The sequence below is a fragment of the Rhinopithecus bieti genome, unplaced genomic scaffold, assembly GCF_001698545.2.
Source record: "Rhinopithecus bieti isolate Rb0 unplaced genomic scaffold, ASM169854v2 scaffold_27006, whole genome shotgun sequence".
NCBI classification, from domain to species: Eukaryota; Metazoa; Chordata; class Mammalia; order Primates; family Cercopithecidae; genus Rhinopithecus; species Rhinopithecus bieti.
This window is the reverse complement of record NW_016813373.1, coordinates 2,030,214-2,043,145: the sequence shown is the minus strand read 5'-3', so window position 1 is coordinate 2,043,145 and position 12,932 is coordinate 2,030,214. Positions and strand designations below refer to the sequence as shown.

General features: G+C 44.2%; 1 protein-coding gene across 1 annotated transcript in view; it reads right to left on the bottom strand.

Annotated features, from left to right (window-relative positions):
* The window catches only part of LAMC2 (laminin subunit gamma 2), a 60,796-nt gene that overhangs the window by 12,937 nt on the left and 34,927 nt on the right, over positions 1–12,932 (bottom strand). Inside the window, exons 5-12 of the mRNA XM_017848110.1 lie at positions 10,606–10,742; positions 9,686–9,808; positions 8,587–8,776; positions 6,194–6,306; positions 5,001–5,219; positions 4,250–4,432; positions 3,344–3,589; positions 850–992 (exon numbers count right to left, since the gene is read on the bottom strand). Coding sequence (XP_017703599.1) covers positions 850–992; positions 3,344–3,589; positions 4,250–4,432; positions 5,001–5,219; positions 6,194–6,306; positions 8,587–8,776; positions 9,686–9,808; positions 10,606–10,742 — 1,354 coding nt within the window. The remainder of the gene's footprint in view (positions 1–849; positions 993–3,343; positions 3,590–4,249; positions 4,433–5,000; positions 5,220–6,193; positions 6,307–8,586; positions 8,777–9,685; positions 9,809–10,605; positions 10,743–12,932) is intronic.

Below are 12,932 nucleotides of genomic sequence, written 5' to 3'. Positions count from 1 at the left end.
TAAGAATAGCATCTCCTAAAGTTATTACTTGGACTACCTGGGTTAACATCTGTAAAGTTCAAGCTTTACTATGCAGTTAGTATTTGTAAAGTGAAAGCAGTTGCAAGCTAGAGACAAGAGAACAGTGTCTGACACAAAGGAAATACGTAAAAGGCTTGTTAAATAGATCAGTTTAAAAAACAAGTTGAGTTTGTTCTACACTTGGAGTTCTGTTTGGACCTTTGTCTTCCCCAATCCTCACTCCAGGAAGAAAAATAGTTAATAATTAACAAGAACATCAAGTTCATTCCTCTCTGGAATTCAAATGAGAAATTTCTGGAGGCCATTCTTGTTTGGGAAGCCTTGATACTTTCTGGACTCCTGATATCTTTTATGTTTATGTTTTTCTTCATTTGTTTTACAAAGACATCTGTTGAAAAAAAAAATTGAGCTGGAAAGTGACATATTATAGTGGGAAGAGCCCTGAACTCAGTTAGAGGACATGGGTGGGATTCCGAGTTCCACCTAGCCATATCACTTTGAAAAATTTCAAGTATTTTGAGACTTTATTTGACCAATGAAAACTGAGGTCAGAATACTTTTCCATTCAACTCAACTAAGTTATCATTAGTGCCAAATGAAACAGTATCTGCAAAAGAGGTTTTGAAAATGGCATATATAAGAACATAAACCTGAAGTATTATCACTATACAGAAATTTTTAATACAGCAATTTTTAAAGAAAGAAATAGTAATCACACTCTCATCCTCAGGAGACTAGGAGGGTCCTAGATCTGTGACAGAACCAACCAGTGGACACTTAAGGATTTGATTCTGTGGGGTTAGGGGTGGCAAAGAGAAGAACGCATACCTGAATCTTCACTTGATTATAGCAAGCTGGACAGCTGAATGCTCCATGCTCACAGTTGGGGCCACCAAATCCTGGCTTACAAACACAGGTGCCATCACTTCGACATTCTACAGGCTCTGAGCCCATGGGGTTGCAGTTGCAAGCTAGAGACAAAAGACAGACAAATGGAGCATTCACATCAAACTAGTCTAGAAACTGGAGGTAGAGCAAAGATACAAGGAAGGAGATCAAGCCTCCAACAGCAAAGAATCCTTCTACGCCTCCATGCACCTTCTTAATACAGATAGGTCTTAGGAATCATGAGGCAGGTTTGCCTGGTGTGTGTGCCTGCGGGGAGATTATAGCCTTTCTGGCAGTGCTCATTTTCCTCCCCCTGTTAAACTAAAAGCCTGTTAGATATTCTGCAGGCACTCTGGCTTTGCTTTCAAGGTGAATAACATTTCTTCTGGGCCCATTACATGCCAGATGTAGACATCCCCCTCTATTTTGCGGATGAGGAATGTGAGCTCAGGGAAGCTGAGTAATTTGCCTGACATTACATGGCAAGTAAATGGCAAGCAACAATGAAAGCTCAGGAAGGGCCAATGTTCTTTCCTCTGTTCTGCGGCCTCTGGTGTAGGAAATAGTTAAGAAAGTAATACCTTTACTCATTCAATCAAATTGATTAAGCCAGGTTCTGTTATAGGAGTTAAGGATATAATAGTGGGTGAGACACTTTGATGATTACAGTGATTCTCTGGGTGACAGTGATTCTCTGGGTTGTTCTATCTTCAGGGCGCACAAAACGCTGATTATATATCTAAGTGTGTTGTCATTATTTGCATACATATTTGTGTATCTTCCTTATTATCATAGAAACTCTTCGAGAGTTGGGATGACTTATTCACCATTATAGCCTCAGTATCTAGGTCCACACTGGGTACATGGTATGTGCTTGATAAAGGATAGTTGAGTGAAGAAATGTGTGGTATAAAGCCAGTGAAATTTCTGTTAGTAACCTAGAATTACAGCTACAATTAAAGACAGAATATAGTTAGAATATATAACTAGAATTATAGTGTGTATAGTGGGCTGTCTTTTATCCACCACTTTAAGTTAAATATTAATCATACATATGAGCAAACTGAGGCTCAGAGGGAGTAATTGGCATAATTAGCACAATATAATAGGTATGTTACAAAACTGGACTTGAACTCAGTCCTGCTGGTGTCATATGGGCTTTTCCTCTCATGAGGTGCTTTCTAGCACATCACAGCCAACCCAGAGATTGGGGTCTGGGCTGGTCTGGTCCAGAATTCCCCAAGGGATTTGTACCACTAAGTAGAAGCCTCAGGTTGCAGAGGTCCTCAAGCACTTCAAAGTGGAGACTCTGGTGTGAATGGGAGGCTGTGAGCTCCATGCAAACCTCCGGGTCTTCATGAGGAACAAAGAGTCTTCCAACCTGGTTGTCCAGAGTGGTTCTGGACTTTTTTTTTTTTTTGAGACAGACTCTTGTGCTGTTGCCCAGGCTGGAGTGCAGTGACATGATCTCGGCTCACTGCAACCTCTGCCTCCTGGGTTCAAGAGATTCTTGTGCCTCAGCCTCCTGAGTAGCTGGGATTCCAGGCTCCCACCACCACATCCAGCTAATATTTGTATTTTTAGTAGAGATGGGGTTTCACCATGTTGGCCAGGCTGGTCTTGAACTCACAACCTCAGGTGATCCACTCGCCTCGGCCTCCCAAAGTGCTGGGACTACAGGCGTGAGCCACCATGCCTGACCCCATTCTGGACTTTATAAACAAAGTTAGGGTGAACAAAATCCTGAGTTCTGGGAACCAAGGTCAGCCTGGGACTGAGGAGTGAGTCTGTGGGGCAGGCCAGCTCCTCTAGAACGGAACTTGCCTCTAGAATATAACATGTACAAAGATTTGAAAGCAGAGCTGGGCAAGAGGACCGGTCTGCACATTCATGCTTTGATCTGCAGCAGGCCTCAGGAATGCTCCACTACAGCTGCTACTTTGAAGCTGTCTCGTTTGGAGAACTTTCGACTGTTACCTTTCTATACATCAATTATGCTGACTTCTGAGACAGTCTCTTAAACTACTTTACAGCCCACTCCCCTTCCCACTTGAGTTTGCTCAGGTTTACTCTCGAGTCATTTATTACTCTCCTACAGCAGGTTTGGCGGCCACTTCCCTGTCTCGCTGCTTGGGATTGGGCATAGGATATGGCCCCGTGTTATCTCCCCTTCTGCGTAGGAATGTAAACCTGACCCTTTTCACTTCTCCCACCCAGCTTTAACCTAGCTCTGTCTTCCAGACCTGGCTACAGGGGAAACCTGTCTTAAGGCCTTTGACAGATGAAGAAAGGCCCAAGGTGCTCACGGGTCAATTTGGTCAGAGAACCAAAGTAACATCGCGATATGAACTGCCATTGCCCCTGCTTAGATGGCAAGCAAGTGCATGTGTACACAGGCACACACAGACACAGCCTGCCTGGGGTGGAGTCCTACCTCGACACTTTTCTGCTGGATTGGGAGCCAACGGGTCCCCGAAGTAGCCTGCTTTGCACTGGTCGCAGTAGATGCCGGCTGTGTTGTGGATACACTTCAGACACCTGCCTGTCAGCCGGTCACAGTTCCCAGAGGCACTGGGGTCCACATTGTTGTTGCATTGACAGGGCTGACAAGGCCTCACTGGGCCATGTTCACCAAAGGGGTCCCCAAAGTAGCCATCAGCACAGAGCTCACAGCGGGCACCTGGGAAGGAACAAATGACCAAGCCTAGGTCGACATCCATCGGGAGGAAGACCAGATGCAGAGGCCTAAAATTGCAAGTCACCCTCTAGAAGAACCAGAGAAATGTGCTTCTCCAGGGACCCCCGAACAAAGCCCTCAGGAGCAGGTGCGCAAGGCAGGGCTGGCCCTCTCACTCCATGCCCACCGCAGGTTGCAGAACACAGCAGCGCCACTAGGAGGCTTAAAAGCAGGCAGCTCCACAGAAGTAGTAAGGTTTTGAACAATACCCCCAAAATGGCTGCTGAAGAATCCATTCTTCTTTCAGACTGACCAGCAGAAGGATGTGACATTTAAGAGGTCACTAAGTTTTCCCTCTTTATCTCAGTTCATTAAGAAACAAACCATGTGCTTGGTCTGAAAATGTCATCTTCTAATGACAAACCTCTCAAAAAAGCTTCAGGTGTTTTCTCCCATTATTGCACTCTGCTCTTGCTTAATCCACTTTACCTCTTGGGCATCGCAGTATCTTATCTTTAAGATATTATCTTTCGAGTGAGCACATTTAGGTGAACCCGAAGTCATTACAATTTCCTAGAAATTCCTCAGAATAGAAGCTATTTGCACACATTCATGGCATCAGGACAGGAGGAAGCAGGTAGCAGAGCAGACCCGTGGCCTTACCGGTGACCCCGGGAGGGCAGTTATTGCACACCACCTCCTCTGTCTCTGGCATCACTGAGCAGCTGAACCCGTTATGACAGGGACATGGCTTGCAGCTGCGGGGGTCGTGTGGATCATTGTAGAAACCAATTGGGCAGTCAGCACACTCAATGTCAGGATTCTCATCCCCTGAGTAACAATCTCCTGGGGGTAGAAGAGTGGAGGGGCAGAGAAGTGAGCAGGGTCAGACAATACATTTCCTTCAACATGGGTCAGAGCAGAGAATGTCAAAGTGCCTGAGCACTGGCATTCACCCTTGCAACAGAACCAAATCTACACATGACCAAGGCCCTGAATTTCACCCTTGCTCCCCTATCCAAAGTAGACACCCACTTCTTTTACTGTCCATAACTTAACACTGTTCCCCATGTTCTCTGTGGCCTGACACCACTTGTCTGCACATTCATTTAGACCCGGACTTGTCTTTGATCTCCCCACACAATTCTTGCAACTCGACACCAACTCCCATACTCAGCACCGAACCATGACGACCATTTCCTGTAACCTGGCACCTTTCTCACAACCTTGTGGCATTTCCACAATGAATAGGATTGAGTGTAATAAGGCACCATGTCCATCTTCCCTGACTCCAGCTCAGCTCTCCTTAATCCTTTCCCACCTCTGATGTGAGTTTAGCCATGGTCTTTCTTACACAGCTCTCTCTCCTCCACACGACACCCCAGCCACCTGGTCCAGGTGTCATTTCACTCACCTGTGTCTGGATCACAGGCCCCTCCCCCTTGACAGTTACAAGGAATACAGGTGCCAAAAGGCCCCAGTTTCGCTGAATCTCTCTTGTAGCCAGAAGCACAATCCTGGCAGAATTGCCCCTTGTACCCAACAGGACATATACACTGTTCAACCCAGGGTGCCGGGGCTCCAGAGACGGGTCGGGCTGAAATCAGGGTCACATTGTCAATGTACCCAGTACCTGCAATTGAGAGAACAGTTTAGAAGTTGCAAGTGGTACAGCCTGAAGATCTCAAGTCAGATCTCTCTTGGGATTTTTTTTTTAACTCCCTAACAAAGACAGGTGGTGTTCATACATCATGCCATGTAGAGAGGTATAGCAGTCCCCCACTGTGACTGAGCACACAGGCTCTGGGGTCAGAAAACCCAGGGCTTAAATTCTGACTCCACCTTCCCTAGCTGTGTAAATTGGGCAAGTCCCTTAGCCTCTCCATGACTGTGTTTCCTCAACTATAGACAAGAAGTAACAGTGGTATTTATCTCCTATGTCTGTTGTGAAAATTAAATTAGATAATGCATGTATTATAATCTACCTGGCATACAGTAAGAGTCAATACATTGTTACATGTTTCGGCTTCCGGCTTTATTTGCTGCATCAGTGACATGGAAATAGTGCATGCTAGCCATGCTTGCTTTTTACGTGAGTGAGTGCAGAAAAGCTTAAGGAACTCTTGTTAAATAATTCCATTTGGGATTAGGAGGACCCAACATGTAAAATTCAAAAAAACAAAAAACAAAGGAATTAATAGAATACATGATGACTCAAACAGGGTAGCATAGAGTATAATCTCAAAAGGAAAAGCTGCTCAAGGAACAAATAAGACTGTGTCGTAGGCACCATTTCCTAGCTAAGGAAATGTGTCCATTTATTGTAGATTATCTTTCTCAGATAATCAGCTTTAAAAAAATTAAGTGGCCCTTTTAGCAAGGTAGCGTCATTCACCCTTCACTGGTGCTGGGTGCTGACGTCTTTTTAGAGAACATTTCTTCTAAAAAAGCTTCTAGAATATAAAAATTCAGATCGAATCAATTATTCTAGGTCAGAATCATCAACTAACTTACCTACTTGTTTGGAGACTGCCACCACCTTAGACAGCTGAATCAAATTACACTAAAACCTAAGAAGAGAGAAATTAATTTCTCTTAGCCACTTACTGTATTCTCCATATGTAGCTCGGATGCGGAGGGCTGTGAGATTCCGCAGTAACCTTCGATACTCAAAGTAACTCAGCTGGGGGCTCCAATTACTGCTTGGATGCTCATTTAACCTGCATAATTTAAAATCAAAAGCTTTAAAAATCCGATTCTTACCACATACCTACCTGTTATAAATTATGCCTGAGGATATGGGAACAGCTAAGCCCCTTCCCAGTCCTGCTTAGAAGGGGGCACAGGACTGACAGCCACCTTTTCATAGGCATGTACTTGGACCTTCCTCACTCCATGGGGAGGGCAAACCCCAGAGAAAGTGATGGAGGGCATCCCAGTGTGGGAAGTCCAGATCCAGGGGTGACGTCACCTGAAACCATGTTGATCCCAAGTCCTCAGACACCACTTTCTATTCTTGGCCACCCATAAGCTAGTATTAGGAATATCTCCACGTTCCAGAAGTTCTGATTCTCAAGAGCAACCATTGATTTAAAAAAAAAAAAAAAAAATCATTTCTTTGTTATCTGAGCACATTTTACTTACTTTTTTCAAAAACCAGCTTCCACTTTTACATTGTCCACATTTAATACTTTTTAATTTGGCATCGTAGTGGCTCACTATAACATATCACCAGCCCCTGTGCTGTTCTTCTAAATTTCATTTTGTTTTTTACCGAAGTATCTCATACAGGAACAACTCTACCCACCTTCATTTCATTCACTGATTTGTTAAACAAAAGTTCACTGTGCACTTGGTTTGGGCTAGAAGCTATGTTAGGCTGGAGGACACAAAGACAACAGGGAGAGGTGATCACCATCCAGCCAGGGGAGTCGGGTGGGTAGACATACAGTTATAATAAGATGCCATGAATGCTATAACAAATGCATGCACAGAGTGCCATGGAAACACAAAGTGACTGCAACTTTACCTGGGATTCTGAGAAGGCTAATACAAAGGAAGAACATGGAAGCTGAATCTCAAAGAGTAAGTTCACCAAGCCTGGAAGGTGGGAATGGGCATTCCAGGCAGGAGAGCTCTGTGTGTGTGTGTGTGTGTGTGTGTGTGTGTGTGTGTGTGTATCATTAGAACACATATACTCAGATATTTGATACATTCTTTATTTGTATTCTGTGGGTCTTCTTTTCCCTATTGCCATTACCTCTGCCCTGGGTTAGGCCCCTAACCACTCTCCATTGAGCCACTGTGAATGTGTTCTGATGGTCCAGTTAAGGGCCCTACCCAAACTATCATCCATATGGTGCCTGTGTTTGCACCTAGCCTTCACACCTGACGATCACACTTCTCGACTTAACAATCTCTCAATGGCTCTGCATCGTCTTTTCAGCATGGACAAGATCTAAGCTCCTTGATGTGACATACAAGGCCCAACATGATGGGTCCTTTTCCAACCTTTGCAAACGTTATCTACCCATCTTCCCTATACATGCTGTATTCCATTGCTTGCCAGTTCTCCCCTATATTATGCCTTTCTGCATCCCCACATATATTCACAGAGAAGGGTTGCCCTTCTCTGACTTTTCTCCCTGGAAAAGCCCTGTGGACCTTTCCATTATTAGCTCACACATTGCCTCCTCCTGAAGGTTTCCTTGACTCTTCCAGGCAGAATCGGGCACTTTCCAAGACCCCATGAACATGCACCACCCCTAAAGCAATTATCCTACTGTATTATGCTTGCTTTTTGACATGTTATACATTGTACTAGACCATGAGCTCTTGGAAGGCAAAGACCATGTTCCATCTTTATTTTCCAGCCTTCAGTGCAGTACTGAGCACTTAGTAGGCACAGCTCCCTTCCCCAGCCTCTCTGCAAACACCATGCAGAACCCCATGCAATCCCTGTAGACACACACAAAAACATCCGTAAAGTCACTCCCACCTCTTTCTCCTACCTCACTTCTCACTGCACTCCTCTCGCCGACTTAATGCTCCACTCATGCTCGACCATTTGGAATTTTCTAAATGCAAAAACCTTCAAGCATTGCATTTCCTCTGCCTTGTTAACCTTTCCTCCCTTTTCTTTCCTTAAAGGGCTGCCTTTCACATTTGTCATGTGGTCCCGGGAAGCTTTCCTTCATCATGCCAGTGTGGTTCAGTCATGCCTCCTGTATGTGCTCAGAACTTCTGTATCTACCTTGTCTATTTCTGTCCCTTGACAAACTGCACTGTAATTATCTATTCATTTTTCTCTCCTGTTAGCCTGTCAGCTGCTTGAGGGAAGGAATCATGTCCTTTCTGAGCACATAGCAACCTTCATGGTACATAAAAGGTGCTCAGAAAGGCTTGTTGAACAAATGAATGATGATTGAATAAATAAAGAATGGACTCAAACTTCAATCACAGTTTGCTCTAATTGACCTACTTGTGGTCTCTCTTTTTACCTGAGTGTGTAAGTCTTGGTGAGCCCACAAGGCAGTGTCTTGCCAAGTGGCATCAAGGGAGCTGTGATCCGTAGACCAGCACCTTCCAGGATCACATCGTGGGCAGATGGGTGTCTGCCTCCTCTGTCCACACGGTAGTCAAAGGACAGGCTTTGCCCATAGCTCACCTGTTGATTCCCAAGAAATTTGGCTGTGAAACAGAGTTTTAAAAGATTGAGATCAGTTGTGAAACTGGAGAGGCAAACAAATGTAAGTTTGCACTGGTGTCGGCAATTTTTGTTGAAGTCCTGTGTCATGCTGCCCCAAAACTCCTTGCTAGGAGAGTCAGGACCTGGTACTGGACATAGCTATGACACTTTGGGCTATGAAGGAGGGTTAGTTACCAAAATGATAAGAGGGCCTTGTTATAAGACAATTCCATCTATTAGATGATTCATGATGTGGCCCTTATGACAGACTGTTTTGTAAAAATCCTAGGCGTATCAGCATAGCACGACTTGTTACATAATGCTTTAGTTGACAGAATGCCTTCATAAATATCATCACATTTGCTGACAATAATTCTGGGAGGCAGGCATTAGTATTCCCATTTAACAGTAGAGAAAACTTAAGTTCAGTGAAGTTAAGAGAACAGCTTGCCCAAGAATCACATATGTGCTAAGGAAATGAACTGGGGTTGGAATTCTAGCCAGTGCTTTTCCACCAAGGCACATACCACTGACTGATTTTTTTTTTTTTAACTTGCAAGTATTTGAAGTTTTAAGAAATGCTTTGTTTTTGCTTTCCACCTGTTTCTCAATAGATCCATAGGTTTGGCCACAGTCCTTGATTTCTTGCCTTGGTGGTAAACATAGAAACTTCTCATTTGATTAAAGGAGGCAGCTCAACCAGGGTCTGACCTCTGGGACACCTCATTCTACTCTGTTGGGGCCATTTATTAGTGACTCTCAAATCAGGCTTAACCCCCAACTCTCTTCTGGAGATGCTGCTACCCTGAATGCAAAGTGATATGGTTTCCACAATTTCTAACTCGATTTCTCTATCCTGACTTCCTAGTCCTATAAGCTGGCTTCCATGGGAGAAATTATTCCTCACATACCAGGAGCCACAAAATAGACAGGGTCTGGTCGTCGGGCTGAGCTAAACACATCTTGATGGCGCTGCGACCATTGGAGCTTTGCAGGAGACCCATTTCGTTGGACAGCCTTCCAGCCATCAACATCTGGAACACAAACATAATCAATCTGCATTGGACAAGCCCTCCTCATCTATTAAGTTAAACAAGGAAAGATTCGCTTGCCAACAAGTCCTAGTGGTGAGTAGCAAGTGGGGTTTTCTCAATATTTCCACATTTGTAAATGGTCCTTAAAATTATCCATGTACCTCTCTGTGTGGGTCTCAACTTCACCTGCTCCCGCCCCGCAGCTGCTATGATTTCTCATCTTTGAGTCTGACTCTTGTGATAAGATAGCAGGTTTTCTTCTGCCTGTAATTTCCATTTTTTATATTTATATAAACAGGCTCTGGCCTTAATGAAGTGAGAGGGTCCAGTCTTTTCAAAGGGAAACTCAGACTTAGTGTTGAAATAATATCAATTTCCAATATTTTTATAGTGCTATGTAGCTTGGGAACTAATTTCACATAAATTAGCTCATTTATTATATGTGAAAACAGCATTATTAGTGAATGTGAATTCCGGGAAGACTCTTATACACTCTCCAAACCAAATGAATGATTCCTTTGTGGTTTTGAAATAGATGGGGATGGAAAATTCAGGGAAATAAAAATCTAGTGTCTTTTGTAGTTATTCTCTTAAGTTATATGAGTGAACTATTTTCAGTCTATGACTTTTTCAAGACATCAGAGTATGCCTGAGTGCCCTGACAAAATAATGTACATTAAATACTATAAGAGAATTGCTAAAGAGAATCCATCCTGTGAATACGGAGGTGGTTGTCTGTAAGTACAAAGCCCTATACAACATTCAAAAACTAAAACCTAGAAAATGGAAGACTTTACCTTGATTAAAGGTAGAGGTGATCTTATGGACACTGTAGTCTGCAGAGCTGCGGCAGCTGGCTGAATGCCCATAGCAGAAACACTGGGTACAGCCCTCAGGGTTCCCCCGATCCAGATTATAGTAACCTGATTGACACCTGCAGTAGTATTGTAGAAATCAGGATATTATAGGTTATTTTTTATTCTGTAGAGAGAATATGATGAATGAGTCATCCTCTCTACCTTCTCTTCCACTTGGCCCTATTAATTTTCAGAGGAGGGAAATGCCAGATTTCACATACCACCCCCACCCCCAGACCGCCAGATGGACAATCACGACCCCCTAAATGAGACAGCATAGGGAACGTTCACTTTCTGTTCCTTTGTAGAACAGAGCCACGTTTGTCTTGGTGGTCTGGCATCTGAGTAGTTGGCCAGTCCTTGGTAGGAAATTGAGTGGTGGTCAGATGAGCAGAATGGTGTGGGCAGGGTTATGCAAAGCTGCCCTGTTCTGGAGCTACTGTTTAATGGGGACAAAGACTGGGAAGTGGGGACCAGGGAAGGTGAGGCTCTTGCCTCAGCATTACTCAGCTGTATTGACCCCCTCCCCAAGACCACTTAGGTGTTGATCCCCATCTCTGACTCTTGCACCTGGGCTCTGGCTCACTAGGGAAAAGTGCAGGTGAGGATATGACAAAGAAAAAGGATGGCTAAGACACTCTCCAAAAGCCAGGTGTAGGCTAGCATTCCACCTCTGCTCCCAACTCAAGCCCTCCAGTGGCTTCTGTGAGGACCATGGCTGCCAGGCGAGTCTTCGATGCTGGAGTCACAGAGAAGAGGGCAGGGGAAGCTGGGGAGGACTTGTTTGTCCTCTGCTCAAGTTAACTACATCCTTCCACATGAAATAATGTGAAACAATGATGGTTTCAATGATCATTTATTTAGCAATTCTGTTGTGCCAGGCACCTTGAGCGTACTCTCTCATTTAACCTCCCTCTAACCCTATGAGGAATTGCTATTTCTAGTTTTCTTAGATGAGGAGACTAAGGCCAAGAGGTTAAGAAACTCTTGATATATAGCAGGTAAGTGGCTGAGGCAAGATTGAAAATCATGTACATCTGCTTCCAAATCATGTAGTCTAAAAGCTACTGCACCACATGTTGGGGGGAATGCTCTGAGTACAGTATCACAGAAAAGCAGGGTAGCTGTGAAGGGCAGGTGCTTCAGAGAACAGTTGTAACTAAACATGCTTTGTTTTTTCTCTAAGAGCAAGAGTTAAAAGAATTATTATGGTTTCTATGGAGAAGAAACCTGCCAATTAAAAGAGCTTGAAAACACAAGGAAGGATGGGAGGGGAGGAATGGGGAGGGAAGAAAAAAGAAGAGAAAGGAAGGGAATTAGACAAAACTAAACGATTTTGTTTAGGAACGCACTGGGGTAATAAATTATGAAGCAAAGAAAGAAAGTGATTACCATAAAAGTCAGAATAGAGGTCACTTCTAGGGAGGGGAGAGCATTGTCACTGGGATGCAGTTTTAGCAGAGGTCTATTTCTTATCATTGGTGGTGATAACATTTATTTTATGTGGCATTCTATTTCTGTCTTTTATTTTGAAATTAAAAAGGCTTTTGACAAGTGACTTCCCTTTTAACACTTAAGCTTTATTTCCCTGCCTTCACCTCAGCAGCCAGGAGCCCCTGAAAACACAAGTTAGGAGTGTATTTGGCATTTCCTCTGTGCAGGTATAAGTGATTGGCAGAGTGCCAAAGAACTGCTTTCTTACTTTTAAGGAAATAAGGAGGAAGCCTTGCTTCTGACGCCAGCCTCACAGTCCTCTGCTCAACAACCTCTGGGAGGGAAGAGTTTAAAGCCTGAGCACAGTTGTACTTAAGGCACATCCTGCACCGGCAGCTTGGGGGAGGGTGCCTCACTGCTCCACCTCCTCCAGTGTGGCTTGGCCCAAGGGGCTCTTACCTCGCCCTCACAGCCCCACGCCCATACGTGTGTGTGCATGTAACTGCCATCCTATCCCCAGGGCAGTGCCTTTTTTGTACACGATGGTTATATATGGCCATATGCTGTGATAGGCCCTCTTACAAGAATTTTCACAGCATGTTTAATTGGGCCAGGTCTTTCCTGCAACCAGCCTGAGTCCCAGGATCTCACTATGGATTACTGCCTCATACAGAGCACCTGGGATTAGGAGCCAGCTGGTCGGGGGAATCTCTGGGGCCCTGTGCCTCTCTCAAAGTCAAAACAAAGAGAAGGGACCCAGAGCAGAGTATGGAGTCCAGTGAGATTTGGGCGCTCAGTGGTTTTTTAGTGTTTTTTTTTTTTTTTTTTTTTTT